The sequence below is a fragment of the Ambystoma mexicanum genome, chromosome 8 (assembly GCF_040938575.1).
Source record: "Ambystoma mexicanum isolate Mex_15411 chromosome 8, UKY_AmexF1_1, whole genome shotgun sequence".
NCBI lineage: Eukaryota > Metazoa > Chordata > Amphibia > Caudata > Ambystomatidae > Ambystoma > Ambystoma mexicanum.
In genome coordinates this window covers 74,041,105-74,067,578 of record NC_090929.1, presented here as the reverse complement: position 1 = coordinate 74,067,578, position 26,474 = coordinate 74,041,105, and the positions used below count along the sequence as shown (strand labels likewise).

Genomic DNA, 26,474 nt, shown 5'->3' with positions numbered 1-26,474 from the left:
CTTAGATAGGCTCCCATAGCAGTATTCTATATTCGGAGGAGGGAGTACTGACTTCACGCTGTCTTCTATTGGTGAATAGAATGCAGTACAGCCCTTCCAAACCTAGTCTCTTGACTAGAGGAGGAATCCAGATTGTAAAAACGTGTAAAGGTATGGACAGACGACCATGTAGCGGCCGCACATATGTCTTTAATCGGCACGCCTCTTTTGAGGGCCGATGAAGCTGCAATACCTCTGGTCGAATGAGCCCTAAGGTTTTGAGGGGGCTCTTTCCCTGCCAGTTTATAACATTCCAGAATGGCTAGAATGATCCATCTGGAAATGGTCTGCTTAGTTATTGGTAACCCCAGCTTGTGACCTGCGTAGCCTACAAACAGCTGGTCTGCTTGTCTTATCCTGGCTAGTCTACTAATGTAAAAACTTAAAACCCTCCTAGGGTCTAGTCTGTGTAACCTCTCTTCCTCTTTCCCCGGGTGAGGAGGAGGATAGAAAGATGGTAGGATAATCTTCTGAGAGATATGGAATTCAGAGACTACTTTTGGGAGGAAATTAGGCTTCACTTGCAGGACAACTTTGTCTTTGTGAAAGATTGTATGAGGGGGTTTACAAGAAAGAGCTTGTAATTCGCTCACCCTTCTAGCAGATGTAAGTGCTATTAATAAAACAGTCTTAAGGGTAAGGAATCTTAACGAACAAGAATGGAGAGGTTCGAAAGGTGTCCCCATCAGGAAAGTTAATACTAAGTTTAAATCCCATAGGGGAACTTGGAATGGTCTTGGGGGATAAACATTGGTTAACCCCTTTAGAAACTGTATTACCAAGGGTAATTTGAAATAGGATGGTTCCTCCGCAGTACGCTTAAAGATAGATAGCGCTGCGAGATAGCCCTTAATGGTGCCAACTTGAAGGCCTGAATTTGCCAAATATAGTAGGAAGGACAAAACCATTGGTGTACCACATGAAAATGGGTCGATATTCTGTTCTCTATACCAGCTGCAAAATCTGTTCCAACGGCAGCGGTATAAAGACTTTGTTGCTGGTCTCCTTGCCGAAAGCAACACCTCCATAACATCATCAGGGAGGTCCCAATCCTTGTACCTCAGCCGTTCAGAAGCCAAGCGTGAAGGTTGAGGGTTTTGATGTCTGGATGGAGAACCTGACCTCCCTTCTGTGAGAGTAGGTTCTCTCTGAGAGGAAGTCGAAATGGAGGGCAGATGGACAAGTCTAGAAGGTCCGGGTACCACGTTCTCCTGGCCCAATCCGGGGCAATTAGGATCATGGTTCGCCGGAATCTTCTCAACCTCCTGATCATTTGAGGAATGACAGGGACCGGTGGGAACGCGTACAGAAGCGGAAACTCCCAGTCCACTATGAACGCGTCTCCCAGAGCTCCTCTCGGAGGAAATTCCCTTGAGCAGAACAGGTCGCATTTCCTGTTTAGGCTGGTGGCGAACAGATCTACCTGAGGGGTTCCCCAAAGGGCGAAGATCTCTTGAAGGACTTCCTGAGCTAGCTCCCACTCGTGAGAGACTGTGTTCTGCCTGCTCAGAGCGTCCGCTGTCAAGTTCTTCTCTCCGGCTAGGTGAACTGCCGATAGAGAGATTCCTTCTTGGATTGCCCAAAACCAGAGCTGCATCGCCTCTCTGCACAGGGGTAGTGATCCTACGCCTCCTCTTTTGTTGAGGTAATGCATGGCCACCGTGTTGTCCGTCATTATCAGGACGTTCTTCCCTTGTACAACTGGCAGGAAAGCCTTCAACGCAAGTTTGATGGCTCTCAGCTCTAACAGGTTGATGTGTAGTCTGGACTCCGATGGAGACCAACGACCGCTGATGGTCAAGTCGTTGGCGTGGGCTCCCCACCCCGTGAGTGAGGCATCCGTGACTACTGTTATCTCCGGCCAGGGTTGCCAAAACTGTTCTCCTTTCAGAATGTTCTCCTGACAGGCCCACCACTGAAGGTCTCGAGCCACCCTGCCGGGAACCTGAAGAAGATCTGTCATTCTCCCTGAGAATTGTGACCACTGAGTCCTCAGTGCCCACTGGAGGGATCTCATTCTCAGGCGAGCCTCTGGCACAAGGAAAATACAGGATGCCATGAGGCCTAGCAACCTCAAAAAGTCGAAAGCTGGGAGACGTTGGGCAAGTTGGAACTTGGTAACCATCTGTAGAATATCTTGAGCCCTCACCTCTGGTGGCGAGGCTTTTCCCAGGGAAGTATCCAGGATCGCTCCTATGAACTGGAGTCTCTGCGATGGTATCATTTGAGACTTCTTTAAATTGAGGGAGAAGCCCAGCTTGTGAAGGGAGTAGCATACGTGATTTAGCTGGATCTGAGCTTGCTCCGGAGAAACAGCCCTGATCAGCCAATCGTCCAGGTAGGGGTAGACGTGAATCCCTTCCCTCCTTAGACTTGCCGCCACTACCGACATTAACTTGGTGAAGACCCTCGGGGCGGAGGTCAGCCCAAAAGGCAGTACTCGAAATTGATAGTGAGAGTTGCCAATTGCGAACCTCAGGTATTTCCTGTGTTTGAGATGGATAGGCACATGGAAATAAGCGTCCTGAAGGTCCAGAGATACCAACCAGTCCTGAAACTGAAGGGCCTGGAGGATCTGAGAAAGAGTGACCATCTTGAATTTGTCTTTCCTGAGGAATTTGTTCAATTCTCGCAAGTCCAAGATGGGTCTCAGTCCTCCGTCTTTCTTTGGAACGAGAAAGTAAGGGGAGTACCAGCCCTTGTTCCTCTCCGCTACAGGTACCGGTTCTATGGCACCTTTCTCTAGCAGGTCTATAATTTCCTGCAAGAGGAGCGGATCTGGAGCTTTCTGAGAGCTGATCCCCGGTGGATGACTGAGGTATACGTAGGAAAGGTAGGCAGTAACCTTGGGCAACTGTTTCCAATGCCCAAGCATCTGACGTGATAGCCTGCCATTCCGCCAGATGTTGAGTCAACCTGCCTCCTACAGGTGTCCTGTGAGGGAAGTCCTCAGAGTGGTTTTGGGGCGGCTGATGCAGATGCCGATGGTAAAGAGGCACCTGCTGTTGCTGCGGCTTTAGAATATCTACCCCGTCCACCTCGGGTAGTTCTTCTTTGACCCCTTTGAGCCGGTCGTCCTCTACCTCTTCCGAATGAGGAGTAGAAGCGAAAGGACTTGCCCCTCGCAGAGGTTCCTGTGGGACGAAAAGGAGTCTGACGGATTGCAGCTCCTAGGGATTTTGCTGCTGCTTTTGAAGTTTGCAGTTTCTCTAAACTGTCATCCGCCTTTTTCCCGAACAAAGAAGAGCCATCAAATGGCATGTTCAAGAGCCTGGCTTGCACATCTGGGGCAAAACCCGACTTTCTCAACCAAGCGAACCGCCTGGTTGATGTACTTGCCGCCATTGCTCTGCTGATACTATCAGCCGAATCAATGCCCGTCTGGAGGGATTCGCACATAGCGTCTTTACCGTCCTGTATAATATTCAGGAACGCATCCCTTTCTTCTCCCTCCGGGATGCAGTCAGCCGCTGTAGAAGCACACTCCCAAAGTGTATGGCTGAACCTAGCAAGGGTGCAAGTAGCATTAACAGACTTTAACGCCATGCTACATGCTGAAAAGACTTTCTTAGCCATAGCATCATATTTTTTATCGTCCCTGTCCTGTGGGACAGTAGGATAAGCCGTCTTGACGTCGGTAGAGGATGCTGCTTGTACCACCAGACTTTCTGGGGATGGATGTTTAGACAAGAACTCTGGGTCTGTGGAAGATACCCTGTACTTTGCAGACAGTTTTTTATTTACTGCTGGTATTACATCTGGGGTTTCCCAGTTTGTCATGATCTTTCTCTGAAGAGCTTTATGAAAGGGCACCACTGGATCCTCTTGTGGGCCTTTGTCAAGAATATCCGTGAGGTCATCTTGCTGGAAAGATTGTGAAGGTGTAGACCACCCCATGAACTCTGTAATTCTGGCCATTAAGGCTCTGTAGGGGGTTTCAGCATGCTCCCCCGGGTCTGGTTTAGCAAAATCCACCTCAGGGGAAGTGTCTAAACCACTTGCCTCATGTAAAGAATCATGAAGATCCTTTAATCTGCGCTCTTCAGAGGAAAATTCCTCTCTAACTGGGGTTACAGGTCCCTGTAACTCATCTTGTTCTGACAAATCACCCTCTTCTAAAATTGAGGATATAGTTCTCAATTGTTCTGAATTAATAAAGGGAGTAAATCCCATTTCCAAGGCAGAGGGTGCTGAACTTGTCATTATTGGCCTCGAAAACGTCGATGTCGTCGACGCCGACGTCGAAGGCTTCGAGCGTGGCGTCGAAAACAGAGGTGGAGGCCTCGAGGACCTCGACAGAATTGGAATTTTACTCGACAATATCGACGCCATCGACGCCATCGGCCTGGGAATCGTCACTGGATGTGTGGTCATCGTGACTTTTCTCGGCGTCGACGCCGGTGTCGAGGCCGGCGTCGAGTCGAAGAACCTGTGTGTCGAAGGTTCCTTCGACAACGGCGTCGAAGACCTCGACGTCGACGGAACCTTCGTCGACGGCATCGACGGAACCTTCGAGGAAGGTTTGGAGGTCATAGTCCTACTCGAGGGTTCGAGACGCGCTCGAGAGGTTTCTTTCGCCGGGTACTGCGACTCGCGGCGTTTTTGACCTTTGGGTCTTTCGACCAGAGCATCGCTCTCGGCAGTCTTCGAGGGGGTCGAGGCCGCTTTCTCGAAGACGCTCATCATGTTTTTTCTGAATTCCTCCCATTCAGCCCGGGAACTAAGTTTCGTGGGGCAAGGGATTCTTTTTGGCGAAACAGAGGAAGAGGAAGACGGAGAAGGGGATCTTCGACGTTTCCTCTTCGAGTGTTTCGATCTCGAGGAGTGATGAGACCCACTCCGAGATCTGGAGCGTGAATGGTGACGAGGAGACGAATGTCTCGACTTCGTCGAAGAAGAAGAAGCTTTAAAAGTCTTACCTTTCTCCAGCTTCCCCCTACGCTCCTTCAGGGCCTTAGCTGTCATGGACATACAGTCCTCGCACTCCGAACAATGGTGTTCGGCTCCCAAGCACCACAGACAATTTCTGTGAGGATCGGTCAACGACATCTTTTTCCCACAATCTCGACATTTTTTGAAGCCGGATCGAGGGGTTGTCGGTTCCGACGAGGAAGCCATCGAGTACGATTCGAATAACTTGAAGTAAATATTACTAAGAACTGAGCAACGGTATTCCGAGGCACCGAGTAGCGCGGAAAAACGGAACTGAACAACGGACGCTGCGCGCGCCCTTTATAGGCAGGATGACGTCGAGCGTCGATAAGGCGGCTGTCGAGGGTCATCGACTCGAGGGACGTCGACGCGCAGGGCCCTCTGGAGAAAAATTTTTCCGAGGCCAGCAGAGCTGGAAGGATATATCTAAGATCTAAGATGAGGAATACGTCGGAGGACACAATCCCTTCGAAAAAGGATGAAGAGACAAGAGACTAAGGAAAAAAGAGAGACAGAGACAAGAACAGTTATATCGTGAAGAGCAAGAAAGGCACCTCGATCGTAAACAGAGAGCAGCCAATGATCAAGACAGACAGGAGCAGCGAAGGTTAGAGGAAGAACAAAGAATACGAGAAAAGAATAAAGAGATGAAGGGATGAGGAAATCCAAAGGGCAAATTAACAGACGCAAAGAAAGAGGAAGAGGATAGGGTCAGAGAGGAAGTGAGCAAGCGCAGAGAGTTCAATGATGATGTAGAACGTAAGCGAAGACAGAGAGCACGCGATCTTGAATATCTGGAAAGAGAGGTTAAAAAACCTGAGCCAGTAGTATATTGGGAAGATATAGAAGAATTCTTTCCTGAGTACGATTCAGTACCGGGTACATCTAGATCGAATATTGAGGATGACTTCGACACCAGAAGCATCAGAGAAACGATCAATAGGATATATGATGAAATGGGGCTAGAAAAAGTACCCCAAGGGGAGGGAGAAAATGAGCGCTTGGAGAGCACTCAGCTTTATGACACTGAGGATGTCTCCCGAAGAAGTTGGAATAGAGAACTGTCCCTAGATAGATTGGAAAAGCAGGAGCAAAGAGGATGCAAGAAGTTGCACAAGTTAGGGGCAGACAATGTCTGACACCAAAAGAGAGGAGTGTGAAGAAACAGAGAAGGAGAGAAGACGTGAAAAGAGTCTCAGGAGGGAAAGGTATAAGATGGTCAGACTCTAGGGGATCTACACCGAGGGCATCAGAATTTGCCACACAGTCAGATCGGCACGAAGTAGTATCTCACGGTCAGATGGGGGTGTCAGTACCACCCTACATGAGCCGACTAAGGGCATTGCCTGGTAGACAGCGATGCTGGAATATTACACCTGCAATAGGCAGAAGATCAATGAGAGAGGAGGGAGAGGAGTGCGCGTCCCAATTTCCGTTGCTCGAGAAAGGAGGGGCGAGACCACAGTATATTCCATGGCCACACATGGATCGAGAAAACCTGAAAAACAAGCTTCCAATGTTGACATCGGGAGCCGGAAAATGGATACACGACCTAGAAAAAATGGCGGGAGGAAACACGTTAGCTATAGGGGATATCAAGGGTCTCTTAATCGCCATACTTGGTGAGAGAGCAGACGATGTGTGGGCACGAGCAGGCTACCCTGGTGTCACCACAGTTAATACAGTTGACCATCACACACTATTGCAGACTGCTGCAAGAAAAGAATTGCAAAAAAAAAAGTTGCACGAAAGGGCGAGAGGCAAAATGAGTGCAGAAGAAATTATCAAAATATGCTCTTGAAGGAGCAATGATAACTAGCACAGACAGCTCAAATATGCAACAAGCCAATAATCCACAGCAGAATAATCAGGGCAGTATGGGGTTTTACCCCAAGGGATTTAGAGGAAGAGGATGGCATAGTAATCAGGGAGGTTTCCAGAATAATCGAGGAGGTTTTCAAAATATGCAAAATGGCAATCAAGATATGTCAAATGGGCAAGTGGTCCGACCACCACCAGTATGTTGGTTGTGTGGGAAGACAGAGCATTTAGCGCACACATGTAGAAATCAAGGCATGATGCAAAACAGCCAAGGAATAGGAGCAGCCATGGTGAATCCACCTGTGTTTGTACATCAGGGAGTTGTACAGAATCACACAGTGCAACAGCAAACGCCAGGAGCACAGCAAAGCCCACAACCTCAAAATGTAGTGAGTTTTCCACAAGGACAGTCCCAACAATCACTGATGCAACTGTCACAGACAGTGAGTACAGGACAGACTGTGAACCCTGGAATAAGGGGTAACACTGATAATTGGGGAAATCCATCAGCACGAGATGGGCCAAACCTATATATGGACTAGGACAACTCACTGAGAACCCTGATGTGTTCTATCCTATCAGTGACACCAGACCATCACCGGAAACCAAGGGTGGATGTCGTTATAGGGGATAAAGAATATTCCTTCCTCGTTGACACTGGTGCAACACTTTCGTGTATACGTGAAGGCAAGTTTGCCTTGTCCAGCGATGCCACAAATACTCCGAGTTTCACAGGAGCTACAAGTCGTGTTCCCTTTACAAACTCACTTCCAGTCTCTATAGGAGAATGTGAAATGGATGTGCCTCTATTATATTCACGACAAACCCCAGTAAACATTTTGGGTCGAGATCTAATGACGAAGTTAAATATGACAATCTCGTTCACGGAGGAGGGCATAGTATGTTCAACCCCAGGAATGCACTATTCAAACGTATGCAAAATGATTGGACCATACGCAGGACACACAGCTATGAAGGCTGTACCATTAGAGCCCAAAATATTCACGTACGGAATACATGTGCTAATGGCAGGGCTGCCAGGCCTTACAGACAAAATCATGAGGACTCCAGATGGATATCTATTCAGGCCAAGAATACCTATGCACGAGGAAAAGGGACAAGTATTTCCCTTGGTGATACACACAGCTGCAGTACGAGGGAAAATGGCTTTAATTGATGGCTATGACGATGAAGGCTGACAATGGTGCACAGTAATCGCCATTGAAGAAGGATACCAATTGACTGACGTCACTGATGATGATCTGTTTGATGAGCAAGCAGATATGGGAGAGATAGCAGTTGAAGTGAGCCTCACCTTTTGGGTGAGAATGATCAAAAGAGAAGTGCCTCAGAGAATGATGTTAGCACGGAACCGTCCTGAATATTTTGATGAGTACATGGCACAGGTGCCTGTCTCAGTATGGACTACAGGCCCCTAGGACATAGGCTTATTGAAAGGAGACGGAGAGGTGAAAATCAAACTGAAGCCAGGAGCAATTTTACCAAAAGCACGGCAATACCCCATGTCCAAGGAGGCAGATGAAGGGATTTTTTAAGACAATTTCGGCTATGATGGAGCAGGGCATCGTAGCGACGTCAGAATCGTAATGCAACACTGCAGTTTACCCTATCAAAAAATCAAAGGGAGGGTCTTGGCGTCTAATTCAGGATTTACGCCCAATAAATGATATTGTTGAGGCCGAGTTCCCTTCAGTCCTTAGCCCGGCTACAATTCTATGTAATATACCTATTGATGCAAAATATTTCACGGTGATTGACTTGAAAAATGCATTTTTCTCAATCCCATTGCACTGTGACTCATAAGATCTGACGTCATTCATGTTCAGACAGATGCGTCTGAAAAGCACAAGGCTACCCCAGGGGTACTGCGAGCCTCCATCTAGCTTTAACAGAGTCCTGCAGATGGACCTAAGCAATATTGCATTAGAGAGTGTTGTCTTACAATATGTGGATGACATAATTTGCAGCACGACAGGAGAGATGCAGACACGGTTCTGTTCAGCAATTGACGATACTGGCTGAGAAAGGTTATAAGGTTGACAAAGAAAAGCTACAATATTGTCAGCAAGAAGTGCTATACATAGGTCAGCTGATCTCGCACGAGGGGAAAAAAGGTACCCTAGAAAGAGCTGAAGCCATACTAAACACAGCCAAGCCACACACGATAAAACAAATGCAGAGTTTCTTAGTCCTGTGCAATTATGTCCGGGCACGGGTCTTTGACTACAGCTCTTACACCAGGCCATTGCTTCAGGCCCTAAAGAAGGCACAAGTGACGAAGGAAAATATTGAATGGTCTGAGACCATGGAGGAAGGATTTGCTGAACTCAAAAAAGCAATTTGCACAGCACCAGTTTTAGGAATCCCCAATTATGCAGAGAAAATATTCCTGTTCTCGCACACAAATGGCAGCGTTATGACGGCAGTGCTCACCCAGGGAACCACAATGGGGTATAAGCCCCTGGCATATTATAGTGGAAATTTGGACCCAGTGATGAGAGGCCATTTCCTGTGCGAACGAAGTTTAGCTGCTGCAGTGTTAGCCATTGAAAAGGCTACTACCATTGTAATGGGATGCTCCATGACGTTGTACGTCGAGCACTCGCTATTTGCTATTCTAGAGAAACCAAAGGGCACACTGACATCTCAGAGAGCTTCTGCTTATGAAGTGATCATATCAAATCCATCGATTAAAATAGTCCGATGTAAGATAGTGAACCCCGCTATGTGCATAGCAGAGCCAGTCACTGAAGGAGAACCAATACATGACTGCAAATTATGAAGAATTCTATGATGAAATTCCCAGAGTGAGAGAAAATGCATTGGCAGAAGGAGAAAGTGTCTTCATTGACGGTTCTTTGAGAATCGATCAAAGCGATGGGCAAAGATATACAGGTGTTGCTGTAATGAAACAAAGCAAATGGAGAATTTCGAGTACTTATTAGTGCACGAATACCATGTCATTATTCAGCACAGGCTGCAGAATTACTAGCATTGATACTCGCCATTGAGAATCATGCAGACCAGGATGTAACTGTACAGATGGCACGCCAGTGCAGCACGCAGCCTTATTGGACAGGCTGATCAAGGCACTACTGCTCCCAGTAGGCATAGCGGTCGTGAAATGCACCGCCCACACGAAGGGGACAGATTTTATCTCACGAGGAAATCAAGCACCAGACACAGAAGCCAAGCGTATGGCATCAAAGAATGAAGCGATCATGGAGATGGAAGTTATTAACACTAATGAGAGAATGAGTGTTGCACGAAGTACACCAGAAAGCTACAACAATATGGGACAGGCACAGTTGATGGAACTCCAAGGGGAGGCTCCACAGGAAGAAACATTTTTTATGGAAGCGGCGAGGGTGTTCTTTAAAACCCTCTGACAGCTTGTGGCGACAAGACAGCAGTGGTAAACTAGCAATGCCTATAGCCCTGTTAAAATTAGCGCTGGAGCAGTTACACTACCCAGCACACACGACATAAGAGAATCTAGCGGCAACGCTCGCGGAAGACTGGTTCATACCAAACTTACCGGAGCATGTTGCACTTTTTCTGGTGAACTGTATAATTTGCCAACAGTTCACAGCTGGGCACACATTGAGGGTAATTAGAGGAGTCATCCCAAAGCCTAACTGACCTTTTCAACACTTTCATGTCTATTATGTCGATATGATTCAAGTATGTAACGGGTACAGGTATTTAATTGTTGTGGTGTGTCCATTCTCTAGATGGATAGAAGCAGGTCCCTGTACACATCCAGACTCTACCTGTGCGGCCAAATTTCTAGTTCTAGTGAGGGAGGTATTTCCCAGGTGGGGGGTATGCAAAGTCATGAGATCAGATAACGGGACGGGACCCACTTTGTAAACTAAGTTTTCGAGCAGATCAGTTTGTTATTTGGTATAAAGCACAAGTTCTGGTCGGTATATCATCCGCAAGGTAACGGCGTATGCGAGAAGCTCAATGGCTTATTAATGAAAAGGATAGCCAAGTTGAAGCTTACTCTAAGAAAGGGATGGTTACACTGCCTTCCGTTGGCACTGTATGCACTCAGGAATCAAGCCTGTTCCGACCATCATCTTACTCTGCACGAAATAGCTACAGGAAGAATAATGCACACTCCCCTGACCCCCCTGAGACAGAGCTAGATGTGATGCCTAGTCAACAGGAGAAATCTTAGGGTCTGAAATGCAAAATTACTTGAATTGCATGACATCTTGTTTTATTGTAATTTCAGGCCAGCTGCAGCGATGACGAAAAGGGTGCAGGGCAGCACGGAACACAGAAGGAGATATTACTGAAGGCACAGCTCAAGGACTTTGTGTTCCATCTGTTTTCCCTGGAGACACTGTGTTGGTAAAAAAACCATAGGAGGAAAAGGTGGGACGAGCCAAGGTTCAACGGTCCCTTTACAGTGGAAGACTGCACTCCCTCTGCAGTAAAACTACAAGGAAGAAGAGCTTGGATCTTTTTGGGCGACGTCAAGCCATACATTGGAGAAGGCCCCCTGCCTGCACCCCAGCACGAAGAGAAGACAGACGATGCGAAGAACTGTAGCATGTGCAGACGAGATCCATGACGAAGAAGGACGCATGAGCAGCCGCAAAGCAAAGACAAAGAGCTTTTGTACAAAAGTTGTGGTTTTATTTTGGACATTCCTCTGAGCAAAAAAAAAAAAGAGGATAGGGACAGAAAAACGGACACTCTGTGCATCCTAGTTGCAGGGTGAAGAAGAAAATTGCATTTATAAACCACAACATAGCCTGCCGAATTTGAACTTTGGCCTGAGGCACACCGAAGCCTTAATAAGGAAAAGAAAACATGCAAAATTTTGATCGAGGACACATACGCTGGAAGAAAAACCAGTATACTGACTCTTTCCGCACAATAACCTTGTTCGGAATCACTTATGGTGTCCCACAGTAGCAACATCACCAAAGATGTGGTGACATACTTCGATCTAGTGCTAAGATCGTACCCGTCAGTGGTGGGGAGGCTCACCTCTGTCACTGACTTTCTTCAAGATCCTGAAAACGAAAAGACTAAGGAGATTGCTCACTGATTGCCGAGCACTCCTCCTACTTCCTGAGTACAGCGAGGAAAAACCAAATGTCCCAAGCAGAGAAGGAAGCGAATGAGCTTATCAAGGTATTGTTCTTTCGCCTAATCTAAGAGTGTCCAGAACTTGTCGGGAGAACGACAGACGTACTAACTTTTCTTCGAGATCCAGCAAATACAGAACGTCTGAGCATCATCCTAATTAGTATAGTTATACAAGTGGCTCTCCACGCAAATGGAAATTGCAGACACTGTTCACAGTGAAGTGAAAAGCAAACAGTCCCAAATTCCAGCAAAGACAGGGCAAATGTCCCTGTCACTGGAAGACAGCAGGTTGGCGAGCAACGTGTTCTTCCGCTTAATCAAGGATTTTCCAGAGCTTGTGGGGAGCCCGATCGATGTTGATGTCCTCACATACATCAGAGACCCAGCAATTTCCGCACAGATGGGCTTGGTCCTGCATGGAATTGTGATGCAAATCGAACTTTCTAACCATCAGCAGAACTATTTGAGAAGATTTTAACCTTTCCACCGAGGGACAGATCGAGAGAGCAGTGTCAAGGATTTCATTTGTTTCAGTTTTTCTTTTATTTTTGTACTGACAAGGACACATGACTTCGGGAATGAAACAGAACAGTGGCTTAGACTGGGAGCTGATACATTTTGAACATGCACAGTAAAGACACTTGTTGAATTATTGCTTGATTTTGACACTCCCCATAGCCTAAACAAGAAAACTGTATCCGGAACTAATAGACAAATCCAGTGGTCTGGCAAGGAGAGACAATCACTTAAGTTCCACAGCTCACAAATAGAACAAACAGGATCTAGAGACAATATTATTTTGAATTTGTATTAAGAGTTGACACATTTTACAGATGATCGAGATAGGGGTCCAGAACAGTACTCTAGTCCTGCCGCAGGAGGAGAGACGGTCACAGTTCCCTGGATGTAAATGCTGCCACCTAACCTACAGGGGCATAATGTATGTGTGTATTATATTCATCATCATTTTACTGTCATTAACGATCAGAACTGCATTTTTTATTGGTGTACGAAGCGTTCCAATCCCAGTACATCCACCTAATGATGTACGTATGACACCCACAAAAGCACCCAGGCCCTTTATAGTAATTCCAGTCCCTAGCAGATTTGATAATGGAGTGAGTGAACTTGAGATGGATGTGATAAACAATGACACACACACACTTGTGGTAACAAGCAAATTGAAAAGCCGGAGACAGGGATGGCAAAATGTGAATGAAAAAAGGTTACTGACAACTGCACGCATGCAAACATTGAATGCACATTCACTAGGCCTAGTTTCAATGACTGCGGAACCACAATTCCGAGCATGGGAGAATAAAAGACTGCCTACCATGGGCAATCTCATTACAAGTAAAGTAAAGAGACAAATGAAGGAAGAGACGTTGTGAAAAGACAAGAAGAGTTGGAAAGAAAGCCAACATAAACAGCTGTATCAGAAACTCTTGAGCCAACACCAAGAAAGACAAGAGCAAACTCGGAGAAGATTTTTGCATGAGCACAACTGATAGCAGACACAGTATGGCCATTCATAGGCAGAGAAAGGAAAAGACTAGAGGAGCTGAAGAATAAACCCACAGTGACAACATTGCCGAGCATATATGTTCCAGTAACAGGGACAAGTACAAGTTCTACAGTACAGCCATATACTGAACCCAAGCCAGGGTGGATGCAGACATTTCTAACCAGAAAGAAAAAGACACATGAGGACAAGGAAAGAACTGCCAGACTTCTGTCTACTAAAATGGCACAGATGAGCAGACCTGCACCATGGACCAAGATACCTGTGAATCCTCCAGTAAGAAAGAGACATTTAGATGCATTCAGGGATGTGGTTCTAGCGAACTACATGAAAACTTTAAGAATCAAGAGAAGCATGCACAGAGACAACAACGAACTAAACGATCACTTGGACAGCACAGCACATTTGGGAAACAACATTTGGTACCAACACATGAAGGAAGTTGGAAGACGAAGTTCAGAGGGAGATTGCTTTGTGTGTGCTCTCCAACCATACAGCATGCTGAAGTCCAAGATCTTCGTAGCTGTAGAAATTGAGGTCCAGACAGCACACTGTCTCTCGCATGTAGCAATGTGCAAAACCAGAGGCCAGTTCATGGGTAGTGATGCCTCACTGAAGTGGGCAACTGAAAAAACTGATCCTGATGAAGATGATTATGTTCAAGACATAAAAGAAAAGAGACAGAGCTCATACGAGGAATCATGTGATCAGGTACGAGAAACCTGGAGAGAAAGGAGCGGAGATCAGATGGGAAGTGAACCAGAAACTAAATGTCCAAGGAAAAACTCCAGAAGAGGTTGAAAGTTGGAAGAACAGAGGCCAAATGCAGATTTGGGGGAACAGTGCTTTCACCAGATGGATGGGAGAAAGGAGTAGTAATTTGCAGGGCATGGATAGTCCTCAGAGCCTGCAAGGAAGCAAATGAAAATTCACAAAGAATATGCAAGCCATTATGGCCAAGACTTACAAAACTGCTGACATGGATCAAAGACAGAGGAGGACCATTGCAGATAGTACCACTGGAGAGCTAAAAATTGTGTTTCAGGAATAATGGCACAAGGAAGATGGGAGAGAATCAGAACTGTGGATGAATCTTTGATGCTCCAGGAATGATGCATGGAACTGCAGTGATTATGGATCAATATTGGGCATGTGGATCCAAAGCATACATCAGACTGCCGAGAAACTGGGGAGGCATATGCACAATAGTGAATGTCCACGTTCCAGCATTGGTGCTCCCAAAAAGTGACCTGAATATTGACAGTTTCCCAAAAGCAGATGCACACCTGAGGAAAAGGAGATCTGTGGAACTGTTGACCCGAATGAAAAGGGAGAATGACTTCTCTGCCAAATCCGAAGAAGCCTTTCATGCAATCCCATATGAACACAGGCTGTTTAGCCTCACCTCATCAGTGTTCACAACAATTTTCATGACAAGGTTTCAAGTTGGAGCAAATACTATATTGTTGCAGATAACCAGATGGGAGTTACGGCAGACCATCAACACAACCATAAAAGGATTCAACGCGATCAAGGAAGAGTTAAGAGCAGTCCGACTGATGACTCCAGAATAGATATGTTCTTAACATGATCACAGCCATGGATGGAGGTGTTTGTGCAAAAATTGGAGAATCATGTTGCACATTTATACCTTTTCACGATGAGGAAAATGGAACTTTAACAGACGCCATAGGTATGCTGACAAAACTGCCGAACCAGATGATTGATGAGGCGGACGAAGTTAATAATGACAGCTGGTTTGGATCACTGTTCTCATGGGTTTCACAATGGATGGCAGATGCATTCAAGTTCCTGTGAGCCCTCTAAGTGATGATATTACTAGTATTCTGTGTTATCAAGATAATATCATCTCAGTGCCAGAAAACTGCGAAAAAAGCCATAGGGATAAAGATCATGATTGATGTCAAGCCAGGATGGAAGCCCAAAGACTTGGCTGATGAAGAAATAAGAGATTTTGTAAAAGCCAGCATTCATGCACTAGAAGGAACAAGGTTTCTACATCCCAAGAAGCATAGAAATTATGTGGGAAGATGGGTTTACTGCAGCCCAAATGGACAGTGTCAACTGATGACATGGAATAAAGATGAACACGTGAGAACAGCAGGACCTCTAAAAGGAGTCATAAACATATGGACTCCAAAGAGACAGTTCTTCAGACCATCATGTATAGACATAGAAGATGCAGAAGGAATGGGCCCAGGTGATGAAGTAAAGGTGAATACAGAGGAGCCAAAGAAGATGGATCCAAAGAAGGAAGTGAAAGTGGTCGATGAATCGCCCAGAGGGGAGAGTGTAGAGGAGATCCCAAATGCAGCCCGCACTCCAACCGTCCATTTTGAAGTACCAAGATATGTGACGTATGATCAGCAAATAAACCAGCAGAGAGCCACGGTGGGGCTCTGTCCAGTAACTATCAGAAGAACGATGCCCATCGAAGTACCAGTACCGAGGAAACTATGGACAGTAAGGTGCCCATTGAGAAAGCCATATCAACAAATGAGACAAACTGAAAATTGTCTAAATACAGTTCCTGAAGAAACCAAAAAGGTCCATATGGATGACGAATGGTGATGTCACGAGAACCTGGACTGACTCACCTATAGAAGAAATGACGACCAGAGAATGAGATAAAGAGACGAAACGCCATGCATAAGGATATTGTGAACTTAGAGTGTGAAGGCGATGTCAAATGAAAGAAGCTTAAGCTGTAAGCATGGCAAAGATATTTGACCAGTTTACACGTGTACATATGCTTGGAACCGCAAGAAAGCTAAGAGAATCATGCGGCTTGCTATGTTTAGCAGAGGGATAGTGCGGCAAGCGCCATATACATATCTACCTCAAATAAAGCACTTTATATGAAGTATACGTCCACTTTGCACAAAAAGCAGAATCAACAAAAATTACTAAGGCCATTCGAGAAAGTTTTCACATTCAACGACATCAGGAGCTGAGCGGCAGAAACGAAACTCAGCAAAGGCAACTCGTGCCTAGGGAACCAAGGCCGTATCCATCAAAATGAACGAGCAGTACCTACAATTAACTGAAGCAAGGACCAGAATATACTGCTTTGAAGGGGCAAGATAAGAAGGCGAAGACAGGTGGTGGGTGAACATAAAATCAAATACACGAATTGTTGAGGAAAAGGCAAAACTACCATGTCTGAATCACGTGACCAGCCGAACAAGCAAAGCAAGACCCCCACACCTACGCATGGCTGTGAGCCAGGAGAAGATATCTAGGCAGAAGATGCAGTCTTGAGGCCAACCACAGCGAAATAATTGACACATAACCACTAAAGTGATGATTGATTGAAGGAAGGCCGGGTGTCATGATGCCTACCCCCGGGGAACCAGACCAGGTCCAGCAACCCCGGAAGCAGGCATCAAGTTATTTTGAGCAAGCCCAAAAACCCCTGCTAGGGGCTGTTTGGGTGCGGTCCTGGCGCCTATGGCACCAGGCTCATATGGAGAGTCAGTCCTGGCGCCATAGGCGCCAGGCTCATAGAGTAGAACTTACCTGATGCAGACCATGCTTCAGGCTTACCTGATGCAGACCATGCTGCAGAGCTCCAAGCCAAATGAGGTTTGGAAGGGACTATTTTACCTAGGGACTATTTTTTACTCGGGTGGGGCTGGGGAGGAATACTTACCTGGGACTACTTTGGAGGCTATTTAAACCACCCCCGAAGAGCAGCACACGCTTTGCGTTATTCTGCATCCAGCAGCGTAACGCTCACCGTGTCTGCAAGCCTGCATCCAGTCTTCTGCCACGCCCGCCTCGAGTGTGCAGCTCCTAGAAAAAGGGAGGAACAGTAGGAGAAAAGGTTAGAATAAGAGCAAAATCTTCGATCCTTACCTGAATTCCGGATCCACCGCACCTTCGAGCAGGAAGAAAGAAGCATTTTACGCACACCGCCTCGCCTGCTGCAGCGCCGATGTGAACTCACCGGCCTTCGCAGCATCCTCACGATCCACCGCATCCTTCTGCACGTTCCCGCCGCACTCTGGCACCTAAGGGGAACACAAGAACAGCAAGGTGAGACACCGCACCGCAATAGACTTACCTAATTTTACCGCCGGAGGCATTATTCCCTGAACTTCATATTTTCTCTCCAAACCTGAATAAGGGAGCAAGCAACAGGTTACATTCTGGCCTTATTTTATTGAACTGTGTAGGAAAAGCCAAATCCTTACCTGAACTTCGTCAGCTACCACGAGGAACTCTTCGCTGGGGTCAAGCTGCAAACTGAAAGGAATCGGACAAGAGTGAAAGTCAGACATGTGAACTCTTATGAACTACATACTTTTCGGAGTCAATATTGTTCTGGAACTCACCAATTCCTTCGAGCCAGTGAAGCAACTAGTTATCAACGCGCCCCTGCGCTCAATGCAGGATGGAGAGCTCATCTTTTCAAACCATCAGGTGAGACTACAAGAGGGGACATCAAAGGTGATCTGTGGGGAGGACAGCGGGGGTGGGGGGATTTACGCTCAACTCCACGGGTGGTTAATTCCCTTTCTCCATTTGCAGAAGAATATTCCTATGGGCCAAGCAAACAAAGCTAGGTGGGACAGTCCAGTCCGTCATCTCGGCCCTATGCGTCACATTGGTGGAGACCGCAGCTGTCCAGTTCAGATCGACGCCTCTGTGGGAGCCAGGTGAGCGTAACACCGGTTGAGTTGAGGGGCAACCTGCACCTGGCTGACCATTCTGCGTGCTGCTAAGCAAAGTGAAAAAGTATGCATGGGGTTGGTGCCAACCCAATCACAGTGGACCAAGTAATCTAGGGTCCTACAGTTAGTAGAACCAATGGGACGTCGCACTTTTAGTGACGTCTGCAGTAGTCATTTTGAAGGAAGGGTTTATATGCCCACCTGACAGTGTTTTCCCCCCAATTCCCTCCCTCTGTTACCATATACATATATAGTACCTATAGTAAAGTTACCTTTTCCTAACCAATAGAATTGCATTGCAACTTTTGAGTGTTACAAGTCAATGATGGCGAATCTTCAGTATAAATGCTATAATTTTTATGAAGTTCGTTGGAGTTGAAGCGAGAAGATCGCACCATTGCTGATATTCATAACTCCCTGTTTTTTGTACTTGTCATTAAACGAATTCCCTTTGCCAAACCATTAATTGGTGTTGAAGTAATAAGTCTGCACCCCCATCTCACGGCTGCTACTATCTTGTCTTAAAGTGCTTCTGAGCAAACCCCGACTCTATGGGCCGATTGGGGGTTTCGTAGCACAGGGGTGAGCAGGCCGAAACTGTTCTCCAGGTGTGGAATAACAGGGGACCCTATAGCAGAAAGTTGCAAAGGCAACTGAGCAGGTTGGGATACTGTTGCTGAGATTTTTCTGTAAATCATAGGTCTTCTTTCCTGTTCTTGCAGCAAAATGTGTTGTAAAATGTGGTGTTTTGATACAGGGATGAGTATGGCTCTCTTGCTTCACTCAGTGTGGGAAACTTTGCCCCTACAGCAAAAATCAAAAACCGGCACCTAAGAATATTTGCACAGTAAGTGAACATATCTTAAAGTGAAAGAAACAAATTTAGTTCACTTGACCTTTCCACTTAGAATAAAGTGCATCAGACAAAAGAGCATTTTCCTTTCCAAAAAAGTTATCAATAACAAAAAAATAGCGAGAGAGAGGACATTTTTCATTAAATACACTGGCCAAGTATAAAAAGTGCTCACCTTTTTAACCCAGAAATATGTACTGAAATATTCCCTAGAAAACAAAATCCCAATACGAGCCTGTGCTTTGATGATCGTTTTATGCGTCTTGTCGGTAAGTGTCTGCACTGGAAACATGACAACCTGGATTAAATCCTGGAAGCCAAATGTTTGAACAAGCTTGCCGACCTCAAAAAACTACTTTTTCTGGTAGTATGAAAGCTACTCAACTAATTACCACCGGGGTACTCCTGCGTGGTATGCTGGTTGCGGACTGACTACAGGAAACCAATTGGTTTCAGTTGCTAGGAGACCGGGTCCCGACACATGGCAAGATAATATGCTCGTAAGGAAACCCAGGCGGCTATCTTGTAATGGACCGGGATAATATAACCCACTACATCTACCTAAGTGTGTACTTTCGGGAATTGATATTTTCAAGGCCAACTGAGAATATTTTTTTCGGTGTATATCATTACATTGTTGAATGCCCCTGCAAACTGCTATACATGGGTAAGACCATCCGGCAGGTGAGACAAAGGATTTCGGAGCATCGCTCCTGTATAATAAATCCGGATAAAGCCCTAGTAGACCACTATGTGCGCCTGGGACACACGGACCAAGATCTCACCTGGTTTGTCATACAGATACTAAAACCACATCCGAGGGGAGGTGATTTGGCAGCCCAATTGTACAAGCTTGAACAGCCCTGGATATACAAGGTTAATACTGTGAAAGACGGCCTTAACATCTCGGTCGAATGGAATAACCTTATATTTGCTTGATTTGTAATACACTTCACCTTGTAACTTGTTACACACATCTACATATGAACTGTTTATTGTAAAAGGAAAAGTTACAATGTGAAAAGGACATATATATGTGATAAGGACATTCAATTGTAACTGCGTGGTCTATGCTGGGGCTAGTGGCCTCTTTGGAAATTAATATCAACATGTATAGGCACACATCCTTAAAAATGTTGTCAAAGGATAAGTTACAATGTGTAAAGGAGATACATATTTGATAAGGGCACTAAACTGTCACTGCGTGATTAGGAATTATAATGGTCCTATGTTGGGGATTGAGGCTTCTTTGGAATTAATATGACAATGTACTAGGCATGTAAAAAATTAAATTACATTACACCCCAGTGTGATATACATTTAAAAAAAATGTTTAGCAGCCCAAAAAACACCACATTACTATTCATATTGACACATATATACACACAGATTTATGAACCAGATTGGAACCATTGGTGGGTTTTAAAATAGGCTAGTCAATGGTACTTTTTGAGTTTGGATATTGCTTGTCAAAGATGGCTGCCCGTTTTTTTATTGGGCCATTGATAGTGATCAGATCTTTTGTTCATAATTCACGTTGTGATAGGACGTCGTTGCATACCAAATAGTGATTTCCTTTGCTTTCCTTCCCTTTGGTAAAAAAAGGTTTTTTATCTACGGTTTCTAAAAAGAATAAAATCTAATGACACGGCGACACATGGATATATGGCGAAAAAGATATTCTCTGTTCGGGCTTGAAAATATCCATTAGAGAATGTAGACACTTGGGTAGCTGTAGTGGGTTATATTATCCCAGTCCATTGCAAGATGGCCGCCTGGGTTTCCTTATGAGCATATTAGCTTGCCGTGTGTTGGGGCCTGGTCTCCTAGCAGCTGAAACCAATCGGTTTCCTGCAGTCAGTCTGGAACCAGCATACCATGCTGGAGTATCCCGGTGGTAACTCAGTGAGTAGCTTTCATACTATCAGAAAGGTAGCACCACGAGGCGTTGGGGGCTAGGCCTGCACGTTGGCATTAAATGTTCCCTTCGAGAATGTTTTTGACACTCGATAAATGACGGGAGTGGGTTAGCTCGCACCCACGATGCAGTCTCTACTAACCCCGCAGGACTCCATACTTATAATTAAAGTTTACGACTAAACACATGTAGATCGCTTCTACATCCACTGTATATATACATGGTGGGGTTGTCGCGATTTCATCTAGTGCTCCGGGGGTTAGTATACGCTCTAATTCTTTATCTTGTGCTTTTACAGGACCCATGGGACAGGCATTCCCTGTTCCCTCCTCTAACTTGAAAAATAGAGATCAGCTTCTGGGAGGTGTTTTCTTGAGTGAAGCGTCTGAAGTTGTCGTTTCCTTTAACAACAGTATCCTGCATTCACACTACAACTAGGCAGACACAGACATATATTTATTTGAATGCAGTGATCCATTAAGTCGGGACAGGGCTGGAGTATATCCATACATGAGGGCAATCTGCACCCCCTCTTGAGGCTGGGCAACTACTGAAAGGTAGGATGCCACCAATTTGTTGTTTCTCCTAATTATTTTTGACGCACTAAGCCGTCCTATTTGAATATTCATGTCACACTCTACTCATTTACTAATACACACATATATTTGTTTTTCTTATAGACACAAAACACATATTTGTGTATTCAAAATTGAACTTGTCCTGATGAAGGCTGCCTATTTGGGGAACCACAGTCTTGGTTCATGAGACGGCCGAAACACACTGTGTGGACTTCAAATACAGCAACAACTGACACTGCAAATAAAGGGCAGGTCCTACATACAAAAAATAAAATTAGAATTTACCCTGGACCTTGTCAGGGTTTTTATAAGTTACACTGAGAGGGGAGATTTATGTTACCTATAGATCTCAATTGTGTACAACTGTCCTTTTGTGTCTGAAAATTAAATGACTAGTTATCGTTTGAGATATAGATTTGTATGAAGGCCATATTAGAGGCCATAGAAGGTCTATAGATGAATTGTTTTTAAAGAAAATATGTGTTGTTTGGTACGAATAAAAAACCTGTGTTGTAGAACAAATAGAAAAGTCTAAATGCCAAATGGATATTGGAGTTAATTGGGTGTGACATAAAAGCCTTGATCATTGGTACTTTTGATTTGTTAGTATAAACCTGGAGGATCAAGGCTCACCAGGTACCCTTAATATAAAAAATACTCTCTCAGGTGCAGGCAGAGCCACAAAGACCCATCTGAAAAGTTGAACTATGTCAGGTAGTGAGAAGGCAGGAAATGGGACTAGGGCGTAGGAAGTGGCTGTGGGTCCCACCCAGCACTAGAGATGTTGTGGCTCTACGCAAAACTGCCGAAGTGATGCCCGATTCAGAAGAAACATGATCTTTTGAGAAACAGGTGACTTCATCCGTTATGTCTGGTAGCCCATACATGTAGAACTCCAGAAATCTTCTTAAAATAAAACGAGTTGATCTCTCTCTCTTAAAAGCTTAATTAAGGTATCAACTTGTTGTTTTCATTGGGATCAATGCCTTTTATATTACCCTTGGCTAACACACACACACACACACACACAATCTCTCTCTCTGCCCTCCCTCCCTCTCACTGTTCTCGCTCCTTCCTTCCCGTGCCTCTCTATTCTTTCCCCCTCATTCAGTCTGTTATCTTTCTCTCACCTCTTCAAAGTCCTCTTACTCTTAGTCTCCCGTTCTTTGTCCTGCCTACCTCCCACTGCTATCTTTCCTTCCCTTGCTCTTCTTTACTTCCTACTATCCCCTATGCCTCTCTATTCTTTCTTTCCCTCTTTCAGTACCTCTGCTCTTTGCAAGAAACCTGAAGGTGTTTCACCCGCTAATCCCCTGGGATCTGTCATCCAGGTGGCCAGGACATGGCCATCAATTTTGAATCCAGTTCCTGAGGGTGGAACAGTGCGGGAGGATCACCTAGATGAGTGGTCTTCGGGGAGTTGAAGTGAGACACCAAAGGGTGAGACGTGGTATCCCCTTCCCTCCAACACCTTTTCCGCATCCTACCAGGTAGGATACCTACAAGCTCAACCCCCCACTTTCCCGATATGAACACTTTCTCACAGACAGTTCACGGTGATCGACAACTGACTAACACCAGAGCCATATACCTGACATGTCCGAATACCATGGTCATGCAAGGCCAGGCAATTACTGTTCATTACACACACCTGACTCCCATTACACTTCCCCATACGGATAAAAGGCGGAGCATGACAGCAAACTCTGAGCGGGGAAAAGTACACGAGGAAGCACCAATTCCAAAATGGCAGTTTAATACGGGGAGAAATACGGCAAGACCTGAGATGTTTGCAAGGAGGGAAGTGCCCTTGACCTCTTGAAACACATTACTTTCACGAACCTTGGAAAGTGAGAAGCCTAACACCAGGAACTAAAGCTGAACAAACCTACACTGTGCATCGAAGGTATTCGGGGATCTCCCGTGTCGATAACCCAGGCAGGCAGGAGCAATTGCCGTTGTGGTACTGTCCTGGGCTCCTAAAACAAAGCCACGCCAGTGAGTCTGAGAGAATGAACCCAAACCAGCTTGTGTTTTAACCAAGGTTGCAAGTGCCAACATTGTATGAAGAAATCCACAAAGGACAGTGTTTGAAGCGCATGTGATGAGCGGCGCGAACAATTGGAAACCAAAGGAGTGAATGTACTTTGAAAGGCTAAGTAAGATACTGTGTACAGAGTGGTCCAGCACCACGTGGGTGCTCCTTCGAAGGTCTCTGTTAGGTATCCAACTGAATGGCAACTGTATTTGTGAAAAGGAAGTTTGTATCAAAGTGGTCCTGCAGCAGGTCAAGCTAAACCTGTGCACATTCAAAAGTCTTTGATAAGTATAAAGTGAACTGCAATTTGTCCGGGCCCAGCTGAGGGAGCCTAATTGAATGCTAAGAAGGATCTAACCCTGGCTGAGGAGTATCCAGGGTGAACGTGAGTCGCCCGAGAAATAATATCTTTGACCATTAGAATTAAGAGATCTGTGCCCAGAAGAGGGGGATCTGTAACAACAGAAAATGGATCTGAGCCTGGCTGAGAGGGATCTAGGGTGAGACGCTCGAATGAGAAAATTGTAAGAAGAAAATAACTTTCTACTTTGTTTTGTACATCAGGCCCTCTGAGTCAAGAGACTTTGATGAGAAAAGAGACTTGGGCACAGAAGGCCCTGATGCTGGAATTAGAACTGTTTCCTTGTGTCGAAGATGCCAGAGTGTGTGCTTGGCTCGAGTGAACCTCCTTGCCCCGTGCTGAAAATGTGGGGAAGGGAGGCCAACGATCCAAACATCCTGACTTATCATTTTGTGAACACTTCTTACTTTTTTCATGAACATTACCATGCACTATTTGTAAATTAGCAGAAAGGATTTCCAATAGTTTTTTTTTTAATATAGGGCTTTTTATTTTGACAAGACTCCTCTAGGACTGCATTATTATTATTTGATGGTCACAGCTTGCTCCCATCTGTAGATTTAGGTTTAGATAGGTGTTTATCACCCCCTTGTGAAAGTTCAATAAACACTCTTCCATAAACTGTGGTCACTTGTGCCTGTCTTACTTCGATACCATGCCTTCGTTACATCTTTCTCTCACCTCTTCAGTCTTCTTTCTCTTGAACTCCCATTCTTTGTCCTGCCTCCCTCCCACGGTTAACTTTCCTTCCCTTGCACTCTTTTACTTCCTATTTTCCCCATGCCTCTATATTCTTTCTCTCCCTCTTTCAGTCTATCTTCTCTTTCTCTCACCTCTTCAGAGTCTTCTTTCTCTTGCACTCCCATTCTTTGTCCTACCTCCCACCCACTGTTATCTTTCCTTCCCTTGCTCTCTTTTACTTCCTACTTTCCCCTATCTCAGGAGGATAGCTCAGGGGCAACGTGCTCGCCTTGAAAGTGAGACGACACGGAGCACCACATTTTCGATCACAGTTTCGATCCCCGGGTCCACGCTTAGAAACCTCTGGGTATTAAGCGCGTTATAAATAACCTATCATAACATATGCCTCTCTATTCGTTCTCTCCCTCTTTCAGTCTCTCTTCTCTTTCTCTCACCTCTAAAAAAGTCTTCTTTCTCTTCCACTGTCCTGTCTCCCTCACTCATTTTTTTTCTCCTTCCCAGTTGGTGCTTTGCCGGGGTTGTTCCCAGCTCAGCCCAGACACTTGCCTCTCTCCCAATCCCACTTGGGTGCTGAGTGTATATTAGGCCATAAGCATCCTTAATGGCAGCCGTAGTCACATTCTTTTTTTAAAGTGAGTCCCAACTTGAGTTAAAACATTGTTTCTATGCCCCATCACCCTACAAACTATAACATAATCCCATTTTAAAGAGCTTTGCGCCCCCCCGGACATCGTTCGGGCCCCCTGGCCCAGCCTCACAGTTTCAATACTACTGCCTCCCAAGGCTTTTCTCCATCTTACCGTACAGGAATGCCAAAGGTCATGTCCGGCGGCAGGTGGAAGGTCGGGAACTTGGGGGGATCCTTGTCGGCAAAGCGTTGGACGTCGTGGGTCTTGCGATAGTGCTTGTGCTCGATGGGCTTGACCAGTCCAGCCGAGATGGCTTGCTGATTCAAAGCTAGGAAATCTCGCACCATTTTTCGCGGGAACGTTTTAGATTCTATCGAGTCCCAATGACCAATCGCTGAAGAGTAGAGGGAGAAGAAAGACCAAGGAAGCGGTTAGAAACTGCGTGAACAGACACAAGCGTTTGTTTCCTTTTTTTTACTATACATTGAGGGGTGGCACGTGGTTCTGCATCTATTAAAGGATGGACACACATTTGCTTTCACGCACTTCGCATTTAGGGCCTGGCCTACAAACATGGCAAATTAAACAATACGACATTTAGACATGTACTAACAAGTTGTAAGAAAATGGGACAACAATACATAAAGGGATATGGTAAATTTGTCAATAACATTGAGAACTGTTTAGGAGACACATTTTGGTCGAGTATATATGGTTGAACATCTGCAGTAGTATGTTCAGCTGCACTAGATATATGGAGGGTGTTTCTTCAGTACCCGATTGTAATCATGTAGAATTTATAAATGATGGATGGAAGTACTTGGAAGTATATAAAATGTAGCTTATTTTAATATTATAGAACGCTTAAGAAGTAAGGGGAATGGATCTGGGGTTTTCTTTCTCTACACTGTTATAACAATGTTCCTTTTTAAGAGCTTCTTTTTTAATGAATGTGTTTTTTTTGTAATGTACTTATTTGTATACATTTTTTGGTATAAATGTGCTTAAAGTTTTACGATTATGGAACTAAATGCACAATTAAAAAAAAGAAATTAAACAATACACCATCCAATAATTCCCAAACACGTATAATGGAATCCCATATGAGACCACACAGGCCCCGGAATAGAGGAACTGGACCTAAAATAACCCACTTTTCCTCAAAGTGGTACTATGTAACCAAGAATTCCCTCATGGATTGAGTTCTGCCGACATACCAAAAACCATTTGAGCACAGGGAATCCAAATAGGAGC

General features: G+C 45.3%; 1 protein-coding gene across 1 annotated transcript in view; it reads right to left on the bottom strand.

Moving 5' to 3' along the window:
* The window catches only part of CFAP77 (cilia and flagella associated protein 77), a 1,107,248-nt gene that overhangs the window by 625,242 nt on the left and 455,532 nt on the right, over window positions 1–26,474 (bottom strand). The window contains exon 3 of the mRNA XM_069609309.1: window positions 25,392–25,614. Within this exon, the coding sequence (XP_069465410.1) occupies window positions 25,392–25,614 (223 nt within the window). The remainder of the gene's footprint in view (window positions 1–25,391; window positions 25,615–26,474) is intronic.